At 39.5% G+C, this 20921-nt stretch overlaps 1 protein-coding gene across 6 annotated transcripts in view; it reads right to left on the reverse strand.

The window, feature by feature from the left end:
* The window catches only part of LOC108707585 (metabotropic glutamate receptor 5), a 180732-nt gene that overhangs the window by 21149 nt on the left and 138662 nt on the right, over nucleotides 1–20921 (reverse strand). For all 6 annotated transcript variants that reach the window (XM_041582717.1, XM_041582718.1, XM_041582722.1 and 3 more), the window contains 4 exons: nucleotides 20258–20493; nucleotides 13778–14024; nucleotides 6924–7092; nucleotides 415–541 (listed from right to left, as the gene is read on the reverse strand). In XM_041582717.1, the coding sequence (XP_041438651.1) occupies nucleotides 415–541; nucleotides 6924–7092; nucleotides 13778–14024; nucleotides 20258–20493 (779 nt within the window). The remainder of the gene's footprint in view (nucleotides 1–414; nucleotides 542–6923; nucleotides 7093–13777; nucleotides 14025–20257; nucleotides 20494–20921) is intronic.

The raw sequence follows: 20921 nt of genomic DNA on the forward strand, positions 1-20921 counted from the left end.
CATGCCTCCTCCAGGTTACCTGGCTGCTGCTACATTATTTCAGGAACCTGTGTGGGAAGTTTTGATGCACCGAATCCATGTGAAAGATTTGTCTGAATCCTGAACCAGATTCAACCCCTAATTTGCATATGTAAATTAGGGGAAATAGGGGGAAAGAGAACTGCGCAGGCAGCTGGTGGTAAAGAAATTCCTTGTTTGTGTGACGAAAAGTCCAGAGATACAGTATAGGACACTTCCCATTAGGGACGCACCAAATCCAGAATTCGGTTAGGGAATCGATCGCAATCAAATCCAAATCCTGATTAAAAAGGCAGAATCTTGGCTAAATCCTGAACCGAATTCTGGATTTGGTGCATCCCTAATGGGAAGTGGCCTATATGTACATGGATTATGTAACATAGAGCATCTGTCTACCTGTCAGATCGTCTGTAGGCCAAGAACCCAGGTCACAAGCCTTGCACGTGTACTCATCAAAAACAATCTCATTCTCCTTGCAGGGAGTACAGGTCCAGCAACAGCTCACCTCTCCTTTACGGATCACCTGAAACAGAAAACATACCATCAGAATATGCATGAGGTGCAACTTTAGAGGACTCCGTTACTTTGGCCTTGAAATATTGTTCCCTATGTAATAAGATGCCAAAAATATTTCTCTTCTATGGGGACTAGAGTGGTCTTTTTTTTTTTTTTAAAGGTAATGCTTTATTCGTTTAAACACATAAAACATTTACAAACATTAAACAGTTTTATTACAATCTTGTGTCGATGTCGTTATTGTAGCATGATTGGTACATAGTTGTTCTCTCTTTTGGGTCATACCACTGCAGTAATTGTGTCAGAGTCATCAGAGGGCCTTTTTTATTCCCTGTCATTCCTTGATTGCAAGCCCGGGCCCGACTCCCACCATGGGCTCCATATTTTATCAAATTTACGGGTAGTGCCTCTAGTTTCATGCGTAAGCTTAATCATGGGAATAGCCTCATCAACTAATTTTATCCAGGAGTCCACGGTGGGAGGGTTGGGCCCCATCCAATGCATAATAACACATTTTTTAGCATAGTATAACAAAACTCGAAACCTAGTTCTTGCATGGACAGTAGGTACTAATTGGTCCACTATCCCCAGTAGGCACACCTGAGGTGAGTTCACCTGTGGAAAATCCAGGGTAGTTGCTAGGGCAGCCATTACCTGAGACCAATATGCTTTTATTATTGGGCAGGCCCAGATCATGTGTAAGAAGTTTGCTGCCATTTCACCACATCTAGGGCAATTGTCGTTATTTCTTTTACCCATAGCCTTAAGTTTTATTGGGGTTGTATATAACTGATGGAATGTTTTGTATTGAATCAGTTTATCTCTCACGGATATTAAGCTGATATATATTGACTCCGTCGCTTCCTCCCAGTCCTCCTGGGTGAGCTCTGGTACAAGTAATTGCCATTTATTTTGTGCCTTGTGGAATGGAAGGGGGATACTTGCTAATAGGTTGTGGTAGAGTTTAGATATTAGTTTGGTGGGTTGCCCTACTGCCAGGGACTCTTCCATTGCCAATGTAGTCAACACCGGGGAAAGAGTTCCAAACTGTGCCCTGAATAGTTGATGGATTTGAAAGTATCTAAACAAGGGAGTGTGAAGTGGAGCACATTTATCCTGGAGCTCTTGAAACGACAGGAATGTGTTATTTATTAGCAGGTCGCCCAGAAATTTGATACCCCGTTGTGGCCAATATAGAAAGTCGTCTAGATTCCGAAAATGTGGAAGATTGGCATTGCCCCATAATGGGAGGGAGGAAATCAGACGCAAGGGTTGTTTTTTAAACTGTTTCAGTCCTTGACACCAAGCTTTATGGGGTGTAGTGATAGAGGAGGGTAAGTTGCCCATGTCTGTGAGCTTGCGATATGGTAGATTCTTAAGGCTTTCTAGTGACCCTGCTATGTTGGCTTGCAAAGCCATGTTGGGGTTGTATGGGTCAGGATGAAACCACCAGTGTAGGTAATAGATTTGGGATGCTAGGTAATATAGGTGGAAGTTGGGCAGGGCCATTCCTCCCTCTTCTTTATCAGCTGTCAACTTTTCCCAGGCCAGTCGTGGTACTTTTTGGTTCCATATAAAGGCGAGAATGAGATGATTGATTTTTTTAAACACCGAGTTGGGAATATGGATTGGAGCGTTGTGTAGATGGTATAGGATTTTGGGGAGGTATACCATCTTGATAAGATTTATTCTCCCCCACATTGTAAGTGGGAGATTTGCCCAGCCTCGAAGGTCTGCCTCTAGTTTTGTAAGTATTGGATTGAGGTTGATCTGTACGAAGGTGGACAGGTCCCCTTGTATATTCAGACCCAGGTACTTAAATTCCTGCGCCCACGTTAGCTCTACATTGGGGGGGAGAAGGGGAGTAGGCTGTTTGTCGATTGGAAAGAGTATGGATTTATTCCAGTTAACTTTAAGGCCTGAAAATACTCCAAACTGTCCTACCAACGTGAGCAGAGCCAAGAGGGAACCTTGGGTGTCGGCAAGATAAATTAACATGTCGTCCGCATACAAGGAGATTTTCTCCGTAATTGGGCCGAGGGCTAAGCCAGAAATTTGTTGAGATTCCCGGATGGCAATAGCCAAGGGTTCAATGGCTAAGGCAAATAGAAATGGTGACAGGGGACAGCCCTGCCTAGTACCTCGATGTAATCGAAATGGAGCAGATATAAGACCATTAACCCTTACCCTCGCCATTGGCCGTTGGTATAGTAGTTGAATCCATTTAATAAATTGGTCTCCCAGATTAAATCTGCGTAGCGTTTCCCAGAGATAGGGCCATTCAATGGAATCGAATGCTTTGGCCGAATCAAGGGAGGCCACTGCTCTTGTACCCGGCTTATCATGTAAAATCTCAATATTGGTATATAATCTCCTCAGGTTGATGTTAGTGGACCTGCCTGGCATAAACCCTGATTGGTCTGGGTGGATTAGGTCTATGATGTATCTCTGAAGTCTTTTAGCAAGTATTTTTGCAAGGATTTTAGCATCCGTATTTATGAGAGAGATAGGGCGGTATGAGCTGCACTGTGACGGGTCTTTGTCAGGTTTGGGGATCACTACAATGAGGGCTTCACTGAAGGAGGGGGGTAATGAGCCTGTCACAAAGGAGGACTGTAGGGTACTAAGTAGCTGAGGGGCTAGTTGCTCCTGTAAAGACTTATACCAAGTCGAGGGGAGGCCGTCAGTGCCTGGGGTTTTGTTTGGTGGGAGAGAGGCAATGGCTTCTTTAACCTCTTCTATCTTAATAGGTTCATTTAAAGCCGTCCTGTCATCAGTGCAGAGGGACGGGATGGAAACACTGTCTAAAAAGGGTATGTGAAGGTCGTTGGAGTGGGTTAGTGTTGTATCATATAGGTCCCAATAGTACGAAGCAAACTCCTCTACTAGTAGTTTTGGGTCGGTGACCATTACATTATCCGCTCCCTTTATGACCGGTATCGCTGTATAGGAACACATAGTCTTGGCGAAATATGCTACTAGAGTGGTCTTTTGATAGCAACCCTAGGAGTGTGAGTGAAATAGTTTAGCCTTTTAGGGTTGAATTATATGGCACACCGGGGTCAGATCACTGTCTATTCTCAATTGAAGAAGGAGTTGCCAATGACAAGACTATGAGACCCAGTAGAAACAGGAAAACCTATAATCTGCATTTCAGCTCTGCTTTTAGTCTAGTAAAAGCAATTGCCGGTGGTTCTGGAGTACTGAGATCCATTGAGGATGCTCTTAGATATGATAAGCATGCTACAAGAGTAGGGTGTGAAGAACTCTATATAAGGGAACCACCAGTCTAAAACTATCTGGCTGTTCTTTGCTGCTCCTTCTCTTGTGCTTAGAGCATTATAACCAAGGGATATGGCTATAAAGTTTGCCACAATGAAAATCTACCAAAACTATTTCATTTTATGTTTGCCATCTTACTGCATAAAAGTAGTTGGAATATTTCTGCAGAGTAATATGTGGTCAAAGACCTAAAATGATTCTCAAGGGTCACTGTCAGGCCACTATCAGGTTGACATTCAGGGTTTATATTGCAAACATCTTGAAGGAAACCAATATGACTATTACAACACAATTATTTGCAAATATGGGAGACCTAAATAAATGTATGGACTGTAGCTTGACTTTTATGCTCTAAATCAATAGATCCCAAACTGTGATGGTGGTCCTACTGAAAGTTTGGCTCATTGGCAGGGGGGAAATTAAGGTGAGAATTGAGGACAGAGGTCTTCATAAAGCTCAGTTTGAAGGCCAGTTAGGGTGAGATTTGGGCATCTTAGATACTGTATTTCTATATTTCTACTCATTTCATGACCTAAGGGTGCTCTGGTCAAAGGTTGAACCTTCAAGTGTGGCTTGAACTGAAAAGGTTTGACAACTGCTGCTTTACATCTGCATTTGCTATTCTAGACAAACATAATTCTTAAATCCAAAAACAATATCTGATTGGTTGCTAAGGTTAAAGCAATGGACCCACTTTTCCCAGAGTTAATTATCCTAATACATTTTGGTGCAATATTGCAGCAACAAGTCAAAACTATACACTCCGCAATACTTTTGCTGCTACAAATGTACTGGCTCTTCTAGAAAAGTTATAGCCACCCTAGCTCTCAAGGAACCCAAGGAATAAGCATTGAACATAACAGCTCAGATGTGTTTGAACCTGCATATAACATGTGGACTGTGACTATACTTCCCCTTGTTACTGTGCCAAGTCTCAAGCTACTGTATCTTCCACAGATAAGTGCCACCACCATGGTACATGCTAAGGCCAATAAAACAGCCTTTCAGGATTTCTCCTTTTTCTGAGCTTCCAGAAATACAACAGAGATTGACATTTCTGCTTCCTAAGAATGTTCCTATCTTGTGTCCCAGCACTAATCCAGCACTACTAATAATTACAGTGGAAGAGTGAAGATTATTGATAATCTGAAATAGTTACAATCTTTTCTTTGTAGTCTAAGCCGATAAATATCTCGTGCCTTTACTATCTATTTTTCACTCCTGAAGTGGTTTTATTAAAGAAAATACCCTTTTGTACTTTATTCCCCAAATGGCAGATCTGAATGGGTTCAAATACATTTATCCTGTCTTATCTCATAATATAGAGCAGGATCCTATCTTATTAAACCAACCATACCTGTGACATTGTAGGCCTCATTCAAGAAGCTTCAGCGCCCTAAAAAGTGCACAGAAAACTCTACCCAGACCATTGCTCTGGGTGTAAGTGCTAAGTGCAATCTGCTAGCACAATGGTTATCTAGCACTTGGGGTCAATCGTAACTGGTGTTCTGGTTCCTGGAACAAAGGAGGTTGTCCTATTCAAATACAGCCTGAGTAAATAATTACTTAAACCCAACATTAGATTATGTAGAGGTCAAAGAGGGATTCTTGCTTTTTGGACAAGCTTAATGTGATCCACTTTGGACAGCAGATATACTCTAGGGCTGGAGACCCTCGCGTGAGTTTCGGTGGTGATTAGTGATGGGCAAATTTCTTCGCAAATGTTTTCGTGAAACTGCTGCGAAAATTTCGCAGTGGAAAAATATGCTGCAGTGAAAAAAATTAGCTGCACTTCAGAATTGTCACGCGCATAAAAATTGTCGCATGTCAAAATTATTCGGACGCCTATTGACTTTAATGCTTTTGGACAAAAGAGTTGCGCATGTAAAAATTGTTGGTTGCGTCAAAATAATTTTGATTTCAATGCGTTTCTCAAATTTTACACAGTTTTGCGAATTTTTATCACTAGCGGTGATTCTTTGTGCCCTCATTAACTTATTTAATCTCTTGGGGGCAAATTTACTAAAGGGCGAAGTGACTAACGTGGGTGGAAATTTCAGTACTTCGCCGATTTACTAGTGGTCGCCAGTGTAACTTCACTAGCGAAGTACTCTTGCGCTACTTCGCTCCCTAAAGCCTGGCGAATTTGCCCTCTGGCGAATGGACGTAACTACTCAAATCCACTAAGATGCGGATTTTACTGAACGTTACCTCTTTCGCCAGACTTGCCTTCTCCACCTCAGACCAGGCGAAGTGCAATAGAGTAGATAGGAGTTCCTAAAAAAATAGTTGAAAATCCCCCAAAAAACGCTAGCGTCTTTTCCTTTTTCAGGGTGATAGGCTGAAAAAAAACAGATTTTTTTTGGGGTAACCGGCTTCCCCCATACATTTCCTAACATATGGCACATAAACTATACACTGGGCTCATGTGTAGGGCAATATAACAACTTTATTTTATTAAGGTTCCCTGGACTTGTGTAGTGTAATGTATTTGCTGCAATATATACGTCCATTAAAATTCGTATGCAAATTAAGCAACGCTAGCGGAACTTCGCTTCGCTTGGTGCAGTAACACTGGAGTAAATTCGCCAGCGTTCGCCCCCCTGGACGCAACTTCGGATTTTAGTGAATTAGCGTTGTCCTGGCGAATCTACGCCTGGCGAAGTGTTGCGATGTAAGCAAAGCCGTCGCGGGCGAATTTTCGCAGGTTAGTGAATTTGCCCCTTAGCGTTCTTGTATACTCAGTGTACATACACACTATGATGGCTAATGTGATTGCAGTAAAATAGAAATATGTTCCTCATTTTTCTTCTTAATCAGCCATAGGGAGCAACCCTTTCTACAAGGCGTGCAATGTATATTACCTGCAAATTTCAAAACAGATTATATTTAAACAGTACTGGGGTTATGTAATAAAAGGCACTAAATTTGCCCAGTAGCAGTTACCGCCAGCAACCAATCAGCAGGTAGAATTTACTGGTCACCTGTTTAAAAGCAAACATCTTATTGGTTGCTGTGGGTTACTACTCCTGGGCAAACTTAGTGTCTTTTATTACATATGGGGGTACATGTCTAAAAACAATTATTCATTCAAAATCTGCCCTCACCTTTATTTGTCCTTTTGCACAAGGTTCACTGCAAACTGATCTGATGACCAAGTTTTTGTTGGACCAAATTTCATCATCGTCCATCTTTAATTCGCCATTATCCCAGCTCCCGACATTAATGTAATCGTAATAGTCTTTAGCCATTTTTTTAAAGTTCATGATTTCATACCTTGAAGGAAAAGAAAAAGACAACAGAAAATACCACTTCACTCGTGCAACTTAATGTTTCTTCACCAAACCCAGGTGACAATATAGCGGGTTAACCAAAAGTCGTACAAAACGTAGAAAAACATTGCGTGCGCCGAGCCATCTTGTTGATCCATGTTCTCTCTAGTTTATAAATATGAGCAATATGTCATGGAATTTCAGGATTATTTTATTTGACACAAGCTCCATGGATTCGGAACTCATAATGAGTGATCACAGAGTATTTATAGGCTTGTAAAAAAGGAAGATACCAGTGAGAAAGCATAAAGATATTGCTCCAGAGCACAGAAAAACAAATAACTGCTCTCACAGACACACAGGTGGTTCTACCCTCAAGGCCAGGGTACTAGTAGCTAAGGCTAGCTTTAGAACAGAGGTTGTCTCCCGGGGGAATCACAGATTTTCATTCTCTATCAAATATAAATCCCCACTCAAATGATTGTATCACAGTCAAGTGCAAAGTGGAAAAGATAGGAGTTCACAGCCATGCACAGCAGTTCTACCATTATGGCACAGGATAACTTGGTATATCGGAAACACAGAAGATTTCTGGAGATCTTTCTGTCTTTCTGTTATGGATATTAATGAAATAAGAAAATAAAAAAAGGAAGATACCAGTGAGAAAGCATAAAGTTATTGCTCCAGAGCACAGAAAAACAAATAACTGCTCTTACAGCCAAACAGGTGGCTCTACCCTCAAGGCCAGTGTATTAGTGACCAAGGCTAGCTTTAGAACAGAATCCATCCAACTCAGGGGGTCTCCTGGGGGAATCTGCATACATAGTATTTTATTCTCTCTCAAATACAAGTCCCCACTGAAATAAATGTATCACAGTTAAGTGCAAACTGGAGTTCACAGTTACCTTCCGTTATGGTAATAGGTAACTTGGTATATGGGAACCACAGAAGATCTTATAGAGTTCCTTCTCTCCAGTTAAATTGTTATGGATATTGATGAAATAAAAACAGAGGGATCTAGAGAGAGCAGAGAGATGCTGATTCACAGCACAGAAAAACAAAGAGCTGCTCTTACAGCCATATAGGTGGTTCTGCCCTCAAGGCCAGGGTACTAGTGACCAAAGCTAGCTTGAGAACACAATCCATTCAAGTCAGGAGGACTCATGAAGGAATCTGAATATACAGAATTGTATTATTTATCAAATTTAAGTTCTTGCTTAAATGAATGCATCACAGTCAAGTGCAAACTGGATAAGAGTTTATTGTTATCTATCATTATGGTACTGGAATCAGGATAACTTGGTATATTTGAATCACAGAAGATCTTTCTCTCCAGTTATGTCTCAGGGAGCTGTAGGAATATGGGATACTTTTGAATCTGTTATTGAGTTTTAAAATAACGGTTATTCGGTTTTTCAGATTAAAGGAAATAGGAAACCATTAGCTTGGACAACTTAAAATTGATCAATTTTCCTTGTGTCTTCCAGTGGAAAAATTCAGAAGCTCGAGATTAATTTGATCCAATGGGCACATTGAATGAAAATCTTTTGTATCCCACACTTTACTTGAAAATTCGAAGGAATGGAATCAGGTGACACCAGGGCAAACTGTTGGCGGAAAGGAGACTTTGACATTAGCAAAAAGGAGAAGTTAAAATAAATGTGGCTAAAAATGCCATATTTTATAAAGTGAACTTATTGCACGAGGCTAAAGTTTGAGCTTGTCAATAGCAGCAATGATCCAGGACTTCAAACTTGTCACAGGGGGTCACCATCTTGGAAAGTGTCTGTGACACTCACATGCTCAGTGGGCTCTGATTGGCTGTTGAGAAGCTAAGCTTAGGGCTCGTCACTAATTATCCAGCAGAAAATGAGCTTCCCTGTAATATAAGCTGATGCTACAGGTTTGCTGATTATTAAATTCTGATACTAATTGCACTGGTTTCTGTGCTGCCATGTAGTAATTATGTGTATTAATTACTAATCAGCCTTATATTGTGACATTTCTATTCTATGTGTACTGTATATTGTGAGTGGGTCCCTAAGCTCAGTAAGTGACAGCAGCACAGAGCATGTGCAGTGAATCAGCAGAAAAGAAGATGGGGAGCTACTGGGGCATCTTTGGAGACACAGATCTTTACTGCTAAAGGGCTGTGGTTGCATTGGGCTGGTACAGAAGCACAAAACATCATGTACAACATTTCTAGCTACTTCTTTAGTTAAGCTTCGGTTCTTCTTTAAGGATCTCCATACTGTCAGGGTTTGATGACTTGATGGGGGTTTAATAATGTGACATCTCTCTAGCAAATATATATGTCATTATCAATATGTTGTTATGGATATTCATCAAATAAGTGCCATTTTATCCAGGGAGTTATCTGACTAAACTTGAAGTCATTTAACTATATCAAATGATATATAAAATAAAGCTGCCCCTTTAGTTCTGTATTTAAATGCGAAATATAATAGAAATGATAGGTTAACATGAAATGACAGAAGAATAGATTCCCCTTCTCTTTCCAGGAAATTCAAGCTTGTCAGTTCCAATAATATCAATATCCTACTAAATTGCCATTGACTTTGCTGTATATTTTTCCACGTTTACTTTTGACAGCCATGATTTAAATAAGTCCATTTTTTTTCTCCCTTTTAAACAAGTCTGTCTTTTTGATTGACATATTTATCCTGACCGCGGTTATACAAAGGATGTGCAGTTTATTTTCAGAATTGGACTCCATAGGGTTAGGTATAGTGTAATGTACAGTAATTCCATGGTGTATTTCACAAATACAGTATAAGAAGGAAAGGTTTTTCTATTTACAAAATACCCTGCAGATGATGTTCAGTCCAATCCAAAAGAGACCTTTTTAGAGTATGTGCGTGTTACTTTTACATTCTTATATTTAATGATAAGCTGAATGTAATTAAAGGAGAAGTAAAACCAAATATAGACCACAGGGCCCCTGGACCCCAACCTCAAAAAACATTCTCCCAAGACTTTGGGGTGAGTGCTTATTTGAGGCTTGGATACCCCTAGTATTATAGTAGGGTGACTGTTACCCCAATGTTTCTATATATCTGTAACTTTGTTATGAGCTAAGGGGGCCCAGCCTGAAGGTCAGTTAGGGGGAGATTTGGGGTGAGTGTTTATTTGTACTCTGGGTACCCCTGGAACTATAGAAGGGTGACTGTTACCCCAATGTTTCTATATAACTGTAACCTTGTTATGAGCTAAGGGGGCCCAATCTGAAGGCCAGTTAGGGGGAGATTTGGGGTGAGTGTTTATTTGTGTCCTGGGTACCTGTGGAATTATAGCAGGGTGACACCCCAATGTTTCTATATATCTGTAACCTTGTTATGAGCTAAGGGGGCCCAGTCTGAAGGCCAGTTAGGGGGAGATTTGGGGAGAGTGCTTATTTGTACTCTGGGTACCCCTGGAACTATAGCAGGGTGACACCCCAATGTTTCTATATATCTGTAACCTTGTTATTAGCTAAGGGGGCCCAGTCTGAAGGTCAGTTAGGGGGAGATTTGGGGTGAGTGTTTATTTGTACTCTGGGTACCCCTGGAACTATAGCAGGGTGACTGTTACCCCAATGTTTCTATATATCTGTAACCTTGTTATGAGCTAAGGGGGCCCAGTCTGAAGGTCAGTTAGGGGGAGATTTGGGGTGAGTGCTTATTTGTACCCTGGGTACCCCTGGAACTATAGCAGGGTGACACCCCAATGTTTCTATATATCTGTAACCTTGTTATGAGCTAAGGGGGCCCAGTCTGAAGGTCAGTTAGGGGGAGATTTGGGGTGAGTGTTTATTTGTACTCTGGGTACCCCTGGAACTATAGCAGGGTGACTGTTACCCCAATGTTTCTATATATCTGTAACCTTGTAACCAGCGATCGGGCCCAGTCTGAAGGTCAATTAAAAAGTGATTTGGAGTGAGTATTTATTTGCTTCCCTGGGTACCCTTGTAATTATAGCAGGGTGTACTTGTTCCTTGTTTCATAACTTGATTATGAACATTGAACCAAAGGACCTTATTCTCAAAAGGTCTGAGGCCGAGGGATCTCTGAATTATAGGGAGTATTGATGCTCTCCATCTGCTCTTTAAGCTGCATGTATTTGACAGAGATGTAACTTGTACTTGGGCTGCAGATCATCGGCAGAATTAATAAAGCATCACATAGATTCCCATTTATAGAGATTACAGTATATTGGGCAGAATATGCATGCTCTGAAAGCTGATGATTCATTATTAATGGATTCACACGCCACTGAAATGAAGAAACTCTCTGCTAAGCAACACGTGATCCATCTAATCCTGCACTCAAACCATGTCAGATAATGGACAATTCTGTCCTCATAATCATTCTGTTGCATTTTTAATTCAATGAGAAGAAATGGATGTCAAGGACTGGAAAGGGGGGCAGAGAAATATATAATTCTACACTAGAGTTGCCATCTCACCCCCAGACCCAGAAATGCTCAACTTGACATTCATTTGAAGATGTTATAGATGCGCCTATTTTTATATTTTGTATGGTTTTGAATGATGTTTCCTAGCTTATTTCTGCTTGCAGCTGAAAATATTAGCTGGTTGTCAGGGTCACTGCCCCTGGCAACCAAAAACACATTGAATTGGAGACTTCAATGTACTGTAATTTGTATTGCTTTTTTTCTGAAGGGAGTCTGTCATGATTTTTATGCTGTGGGTTTTTCTTTCTAAATTAAACTGTTTACATTACAAATAATTCACTTTCATATAAAATTGTGCTTTCAGAAAGGGCCAGCATTTCACAATGGAACTGCTTTCTGATAAACTACTTGTTCTCCTACTCAGTGTAGGACTTGGATTTTTACTGAGTGCTGTTCTTACAGTACATCTCCCTGTGAGCTGTTATCTTGTGTCAGGGAGCTGTTATTTAATTACATTCTCATTGTTCTGCTGATGGGCTGCTGGGGGAGGGGGGTGATATCACTCCAATTTGCAGTACAGCAGTAAAGAGTAATTTAAGTTTATCAGAGCACAAGTCACATGAATTAAGGCATATGGGAAACTAATAACATATCTAGCCCGATGACAGATTTCAAAATTAATTATTAAAAATGTGTTTGCTCTTTTGAAAAACGGATTCACTGCAGAATTCTGCCGGAGCAGCACTATTAACTGAAAGAAAAACAGGTTTTTCCATGATAGAATCCCTTTGAATTTTAAAGCTGTCTCCTGTTTATTTTTCCCTTTCAAAAGGGCAACACGAGCAACCTGCGTCTCAGTTAATTGTCCATAAACCGCGTAGGATGTAGATTTAATATGTGATAATTTTTTAATGGGGCAAAGGGGGGCGCCCCATAAACAATAAAGGAGAAATTTACAATAACATTGATTTATGGTGTAAATGGCATTCTCTCAAGAAGCAAGTGCTTCAGTGGATTTGCCGATACTATAAATTTGTATATGTTTTTATACATTTTTAAGAGGTTCTAACGCTAAATAAAGTTATTTATAATGAAATCATAGGGCACTAGGTAGAAGTTGTATTTCCTACTTTAATTATAATGTTTTGTATAAATATATATATTAGGGATGCACCCAATACACTATTTTGGATTCGCCCGAACCTCCAAATCCTTCGTGAAAGAATCGGCCGAATACCGAAATTAATCCTGGGAGTGGGAAAGGGAAAACATTTTTTACTTCCTTGTTTTGTGACAAAAAGTCACGTGATTCCCCCCGTCCCTAATTTGCATATGCAAATTAGGATTCAGATTTGGTTCGGCCAGGCAGAAGGATTCGGGCGAATCCTGCTGAAAAAGGCCGAATTCTGGCCGAATCCCGAAGGAAATCCTGGATTTGGTGCATCCATAATGTATATATATATATATATCTCCGGATAACAGATCTTTTCCGTAATTTGGATCCTCATACCTTAAGGCTACTACAAAATCATGTAAACATTAAATAAACCCAATAGGCCGGTATTGATTCCAATAAGGATTAATTATATCTTAGTTGGGATCAAGTACAAGCTACTGTTTTATTATAACAGAGAAAAACCAAATAATTTTTGAAAATTTGGATTATTTTATTATACTAGAGTCTATGGGAGACGGCCTTTCCAGAGCTTTCTGGATAACGGATTTCTGGATAACGGATCCCATAATTTTAAATGGTATTGATGTACACAAGATACACTGCATATATATCCTGCATGTCTGTGTAACCCTAGACTGCGCCGGGTCCTCTCCCCGAAAAAAATATTCAGAGGGGCCCCACTTATATGAAAACCTACCCATGCTCCTGGCCTCACGCTCCCTCCCTGCCTCTTTCTCAGCTCTCGCCAATTCTTCGCAATGTAGTTGGGGAGAGGAGGTTTTTAAAATTCTATATAGGAAAAAGACCCCGCAGTCACAATCACGGGTTCTGCTTTCTCTATAGTTATGCTACTGCTAGTGATGGGCGAATTTATTCGCCAGGCGCGAATTCGCAGCAAATTAATTGGCAAAACTGCAGCGAAAATTCACAGTTTTTTTTGGACTCCGTTTGTTTGGACGCCGGTGTCAAAAACAAGGCGCCGTTTCACAATTTTTTTGCCGTTTTGCTGATTTCACAGGAAATTCGCGAATTTTCCGGGGAAACAGGACAAATTTGCCCATCACTAGCCTGTAATATTATAACAGTAATTCTACAATACCTTCCTGGCGAATCTCCATTTTCATCAAAGGTGATCATATCCCCAGAAACTCCCGTGAAGTTGGCTTTCATGATGGAGTCTAGAAGTTTCTGACCGTCGATTGGTTTCATGGCGTCACAGAGTCCGGCGTATCCGGGGCACAGCTCTGTCTGCATGTTGTGTAGCCCATACGCCATGGCATAGATCGCATTGATTACGAAGCCCATCTTGGAATCTTGAACGTACTGAGATCTTAAAGTCATTCGACCTGCGAAAACATTTTGAAACCGATCAGCTTTCATTTACAGGTACATGGAGCTTCCCAAAACACAGTTATGACTAGTTCAGTTTCTAGAAATGACTATTTTATTACTCAATGGTTAGATTAGTGTTAGGTTAGTCCTAGTCATGCTTTGAAATACAGGTATGGGATACATTATCCGGAAACCCGTTATCCAGAAAGCTCTGAGTTACAGAAAGGCCGTCTCCCATAGACCCCATTTTATTCAAATAATCCAAGTTTTTAGAAATGATTTCCTTTTTCTGTGTAATAATAAAACAGTAGCTTGTACTTGATCCCAACTAAGATATAATTAATCCTTATTGGAGGCAAAACCAGCCTATTGGGTTTATTTAATGTTTATATGATTTTCTAGTAGACTTAAGGTATGAAGATCCAAATTATGGAAAGATCCATTATCCAGTAAACGCCAGGTCCTGAGCATTCTGGATAATAGGTCCCATACCTGTATAAGTTAGTTATGTTTTACACATCATCTCTTTAAACGTGATTACCCATGATGGAGTGGTTAGGAAACATTTTTATATGTGACTATTGACAATGTATTGTTACTTCTCATAGTCAGTTTCTCCAAATTGACTATGGGGCCCATTCACTAAGCTCGAGTGAAGGAATAGAGGAAAACAGAGGAAAAATATTTTGATTTTCGAATGTTTTTTTTTGGCTACTTCGACCATCGAATTGGCTACTTCGACTTTCAACTACGACCTTCGACTTATGGGGAAGGTCCCCATAGGCTTTCTAAGGTTTTTCTGATCGAAGGATAATCCTTCGATCGATGGATTAAAATCTTTCGAAACGTTAGATTCGAAGGGTTTAATCGTTCGATCTAAGGAATTGCGCAAAATCCTTCGACTTCGATATTCGAAGTCGAAGGATTATAATTCGGCAGTCGAATATCGAGGGTTAATTAACCCTCGATATTCGACCCTTGATACATCTGCCCCTATAAGTAGGGGACCTGTTATCCAGAATGCTTGGGATCTGGGGCTTTCCTGATAAAAAGTCTTTCTATTATTTGGATCTTTCCGTAATTTGGATCTTCATGCCTTAAATCTACTAGAAAATCATGTAAACATTAAATAAAGCCAATAGGCTGGTTTTGCTTCCAATAAGGATTAATTATATCTTAGTTGGGATCAAGTACAAGCGACTGTTTTATTATTACACAGAAAAAGGAACTTGTTTTTAAAAGTTTGGATTATTTGCATAAAATGGAGTCTATGGGAGGCCTCTCTGTAATTTGGAGCTTGCTGGATAACAGGTTTCCTGATAACAGATCACATACCTGTATATGCATTGCTTCTCATACAGATGGGGCTAAGCATTTTTACAAATTGATATTTCAGGCTATGTCTATTTATACCCCTGTGGTGCTAAGGGATGAGTAATGGTCCATCCAAAACCTATTATATTACACCATATGATGCAATAGGGAAAACACCTAAAGAGGTAAAACTACTACAGGTATGGGACCTGTTATCCAGAATACTCAGGACTGGGGTTTTCCAGATTAGGGATCTTTTTGTAATTTGGATCTCCATACCTTAAGCATGCTTAAAATAATGTAAATACAGGTATAGGACCCGTTATCCGGAAACCCATTATCCAGAAAGCTCTGAATTGCAGAAAGGCCATATCCCATTGACATTTTATCCAAATAATCCACATAGTTAAAAATTATTTCCTTTTTCTGTGTAATAAAACAGTTGATCCCAACTAAGATATAATTAATCCTTATTGGAGGCAAAACCAGCCTATTGGGTTTATTTATTTTTTATATGATTTTCTAGTAGACGTAAGGTATGAAGATCGTAGTTATGGTAAGATCATTTATTTGAAGAACCCCAGGTCCCAAACATTCTGGATAACAGGTCCTATACCTGTATTAAATAAACTTAATATAATTGATTTGCCTCTAATTAGGATTAATTATATCTTAATTAGGATCAAGTACAAGTTAGTTTCATTGTTTTAGAGGAAAAAGGAAATCATTTTTAAAAGTATTTGATTAAAATCGAGTCTACGGGAGACAGCATTCCCATAATTTAGAGCTTTCTGGATAATGGATCCCTTATATTAAGCAAAACTATTGACTACTTTTCTTTTTTGTATTTTACATTTTTTAGGCAGAAAAATATATTTTTTAGGATTTTCCCTTTTGGGACTACACAAACTTGCCCTTATTTAAAGCAAAGGTAATTTTCCGTATAAATGGCAGATATTGATGGACTTGAATATAATTTTTAAGCAATTTCAGCTTCAGCGTTCCTATATGCAGACAGTGCGCATGTGATATAAATGATGACAATGTTCTGGCTCGCAATTATATCAAACTGTGATATAATAGGACAGTGAAAATGGAAGTGCTTTTTTGACACAGTACATTAAATTGCAATTATTTAACAAGCTCTCCTAATAAACCTTAAATATCAAGGTACTAGAAACAGCAAGTTTGGTATTGATTGAGTGGAAAACGATTTTTTTCCTCGGGGTAATCGACCATATAAAGTTCACTTTTGGATAGTGGGAAATCAATTGTTTGGAATAACAAAATGTAAAGCAGTAACTCAGAGGCACTTTAATCAAAAACAGACAGTTGTTCTTAAATGACTTAGGGCAGGACTACACGGCCGATTCCTCCGCGCTGCAAAAAATCGCAGGCGTCACGTCGGATGTGACGTAATAAGGTAAGTAATTCAATTGTTGCATCGTGTCGCTGCATTGATGCGACACGACTGTCGGATGCAGACGCTGCGCACTGCGTCTGTATCCGACAGTCGTGTCGCATCGCAATAAAAATGCGACACGATCCAACACTGCCATTACTTACCTTGTTTCTGTCGCATCCGAAGTGAGGCCTGCGATTTTGCATAGCGCGTCAGATTGCGGCGGAATCGGCCGTTTAGTCCTGCCCTTAAAGGGATACGGTCATGGGAAGAATTTTTTTTTCAAAATGAATCCGTTAATAGAGTTGCTCCAGCAGAATTCTTCACTGAAATCCATTTCTCAAAAGAGCAAACAGATTTTTTTATATTCAATTTTGAAATCTGACATGGGGCTAGACATTTTGTCAATTTCCCAGCTGCCCCCGTCATGTGACTTGTGCCTGCACTTTAGGACAGAAATGCTTTCTGGCAGGCTGCTGTTTTTCCTTCTCAATGTAACTGAATGTGTCTCAGTGGGACATGGGTTTTTGCTATTGAGTGTTGTTCTTAGATCTACCAGGCAGCTGTTATCTTGTGTTAGGGAGCTGTTATCTGGTTACCTTCCCATTGTTCTTTTGTTTGGCTGCTGGGGGGGAGGGAAGGGAGGGGGTGATATCACTCCAACTTGCAGTACAGCAGTAAAGAGTGATTGAAGTTTATCAGAGCACAAGTCACATGACTTGGGGCAGCTGGGAAATTGACAATATGTCTAGCCCCATGTCAGATTTCAAAATTAAATATAAAAAAATCTGTTTGCTCTTTTGAGAAATGGATTTCAGTGCAGAATTCTGCTGGAGCAGCACTATTAACCGATTAATTTTGAAAAACAATTTTTTTCCCATGACAGTATCCCTTTAAGGGTTCATTTACAAACGTAAGCACAAGTGCAAAGAACAAAATCATGCACAAAAAATACCATTTGCAAAGAGAGTTGTACCTACACAAGCTCCTTACTACTTAGTGCCCATTCTCTTGTTCAGCCTGCCTTTATGAATTGTGTCCATTTGCCCACAAGGTACAAAGCACAGGGCAAATGCAGAAGGGATCCCTTAGGGGGTTATTTACTAAACTCGGACTTTTAAAAAAATCACAAATTTTTCGGAATTTATTAAACCCAGAGGATGGAAAAGTCCAAATCTGAAAATCCGGCATCTCAGACCTGTCAAAGTTGCATATAAGTCAATGGGAGAAGTCCCAATGATTTTTTGGCGGGGTTTATTTATCAAAGTCCGACTTTATCTCAATATTTTCTGTTACAAACTCCAATCAAATCCGCTCGGGTTTTTTACGCTTATTTATTATGACATTTTTCCGAAAATTTGCTTTGCGGTAAAATACCAGATTTTCACAATTTTTTGCTGGATTTTTTCATCCGATTTTCACGATTTTCAAGTTCTTTTCGGAATTTTCATCCGAAAGCTCTCAAAACGTTGGGGTATTGTACGAAACCCAGCGCACATCAAAAAATCATTGGGACTTCTCTCATTGACTTATATGCAACCTCAACAGGTCTGAGATGCCGGATTTTCAGATTCGGACTTTTCGATCCTCAGGGTTTAATAAATTCCTGATTCTGATTTTATAAAAAAAATCACAAGCCAATGAAGGTAGAGGGCCACTTTGCAAGAAGCAGTTAGTACTGAGCAGACTTATTTAGGCATAGGGGGTTATTTACTAAACCCCGAATGCAAAAATCACAAATTTTTTTTTAAATAAAATCGGACTTTTAAAAAATCCAGAATTTTTCGGAATTTTTTTAAACCCGTGGATGGAAAAGTCCTAACCAGAAAACTGGCATCTCAGACCAGTCATGGTTTCATATAAGTCAATGGGAGAAGTCCCAATGATTTCTTGATGTGCGCTGGGTTTCTTACAATACCCCAAAGATTTTGGAGTTTTCGGGCAAAAAATGGTTTTCACCAAAAATTCGCCACCGGCGAAATGTCACAGTCGACCATTAAAGTCTATGGGCGTCAAAATAATTTTGTTGCACGGCAAACTTTTTTTTTTGATGCACAACGCCACACAAGTCTTTGGGCATCATTTTTTCGGCAAAACCAGGCAAAAAGATTCTCCCATCCCTAGTACTAATGTAAACCACACTTTTCCCAAAAATTGCAAATGGTGATAAGTGAGTGTTTTAAGGGTGTTTAAGGCAGTCAAATTACCCTCATGCTGGTGAGAATCTTATAGCTGAAAGTATAAAATATAATTCCTTATTAATCTAGAATTTAGTTTTAAAAATCTAATATAAATAACTTTCTCAGTACTTTAATCTAATTATATATTATTTGGGATGACAGGGCCCATATAAATTCTCTGAATGGAATAGTTTCAATTTGCTCTTTTGCACAGCAACAAATTATAGAAACTGGATTCAACATTTTTTTCCTTGAATTCTCAAGGGGACGTCTTAGAAAAGGTACATACAGTATTTGCAGAAGGTCTAGTAACCAACGGCAACCAATTAGCATCAGGGCCAAATTGTTCATATGTCTATAAAACTAAACATCGCTGAGATGACTCATTAAAAGCCAAGATAAAAATACTATTCAATCTTGATTAAAAAATGTTCTTGCTTATCAAATTACTTTTATTAATTTTTTTTCTTCTCACTTACATTTTTTCAACTACAAAATTCGGGAACTCAAAACTGCCATTCAAACCAATTCGCACAGCTCAGTATGTTTGGATGAAAATATTTCTGTCAATCCACTTATTCAACAATTCTGAAGATTTGTCAGGAATTCTCGATTGGCTTTACCATTAAACACAATGGGGCAAATTCACTAAGATTTGTAGTTGCGCCAGCGTCCGCTTCACTGCACTTCGCCAGGCGTATTTTCGCCAGCGCTACGCAAATTCACTAATATCCAAAGTTGCACTCAGGGGAAGCGTAAGGTTGCGAAGTTTCACTAGCGTTAATTCGCCAAGCAAAGAAATAAAAAGCGTTCAATTGAATTTATTTTACTTCAACTTAGGGCAAAGCCACGTGGTGATTTGGGAGATTCAATAGCCCGGCGACAAAGAACCTCTTCTTCGGGCGACTAATCTCCCCGAACTGCCGGCTAGAATGTAAATCTCCGGCGGGATGGCACTCGGAGCGATTCGTTTTCCTAAGTTGCCCGAAGTTGCCTCAATGAATCTCCACGTGTGTCTCTGCCCTAAAGTGTCAGCAATGAAAACTGTAAGTTTAGAGTAGAAAAATATATTTATCCATTTTGGATTAAACAGAATGGAAACTTTCCAGAAATATATGATTTTCTCGGGTTAACGTATCCCTTGGAGCCCTTATGTAACACATGCATTGAGGAATTTATCATTTATCATTTATACAAACAACAATAACGATTTAAGAACTGCTCTGCAACGTCTCTTTCAACATTTAAAAAATCAAGTCGAATTTTTCAATTTTTTACAAAAATTCTAGGTTTTAAGGTTGAAGGTCAAGCTGCACTTATTAAAGACAAAAGGTTTTCCAGTTTTACTTACTGTTACAGGTTCTGTTGTATTTCTGACTTTCCTGTGAATACCCTTTCAGTTTGCACTGGAATCGGTGTTGCCAAAATTCCAGGAACCATGGGTTTCGGAGATTGTTTTCTGGCCGTAGCTGCAGGTAATAATCATCAAACCATTTCACATCGGGAGACTGGAGCTTGATTGTGATTCCACCAGCCGCTTCTCGCTGATAACCGTCTGTCACATCGTACCTGTCTGCCCAGCCGTCACTGCAGAGATAAATCAAATGATAAATTCTCCTGTGTTGGCTTTCGCGGCAAAAAAAAATCTCAATCAGTGTTCTTATCCGCTGTGTATTTTTATTACAACAACTGTATTGAAATTCCGAGATTACTGCTTTTTGTTTGCTTTCTTGGGACAATGAAGTCCTGTTATTATCGAACTAAAACATGTTTATTGGAATTCACAGCTGAGCGGAAGACGATGCACAAGTTTTAATAATGAAAAAGGGCTTGACTTTGACAGTGGGTAGATGCGTTCTTCATTTATCAAGCCACAATGATTTATTAGAGTCTTAGGGGGTTATTTATCAAGCTCCAAATATCCAAACCTCGAATAATTTGTAGTTTTCGGAGCAAAAAAAAAAAACTTAGATTTTTTTGAGATTTATTAAAGTCTGATGGTCTGAAAACTCTGA

This window comes from Xenopus laevis, chromosome 2L (genome assembly GCF_017654675.1).
Source record: "Xenopus laevis strain J_2021 chromosome 2L, Xenopus_laevis_v10.1, whole genome shotgun sequence".
NCBI classification, from domain to species: domain Eukaryota; kingdom Metazoa; phylum Chordata; class Amphibia; order Anura; family Pipidae; genus Xenopus; species Xenopus laevis.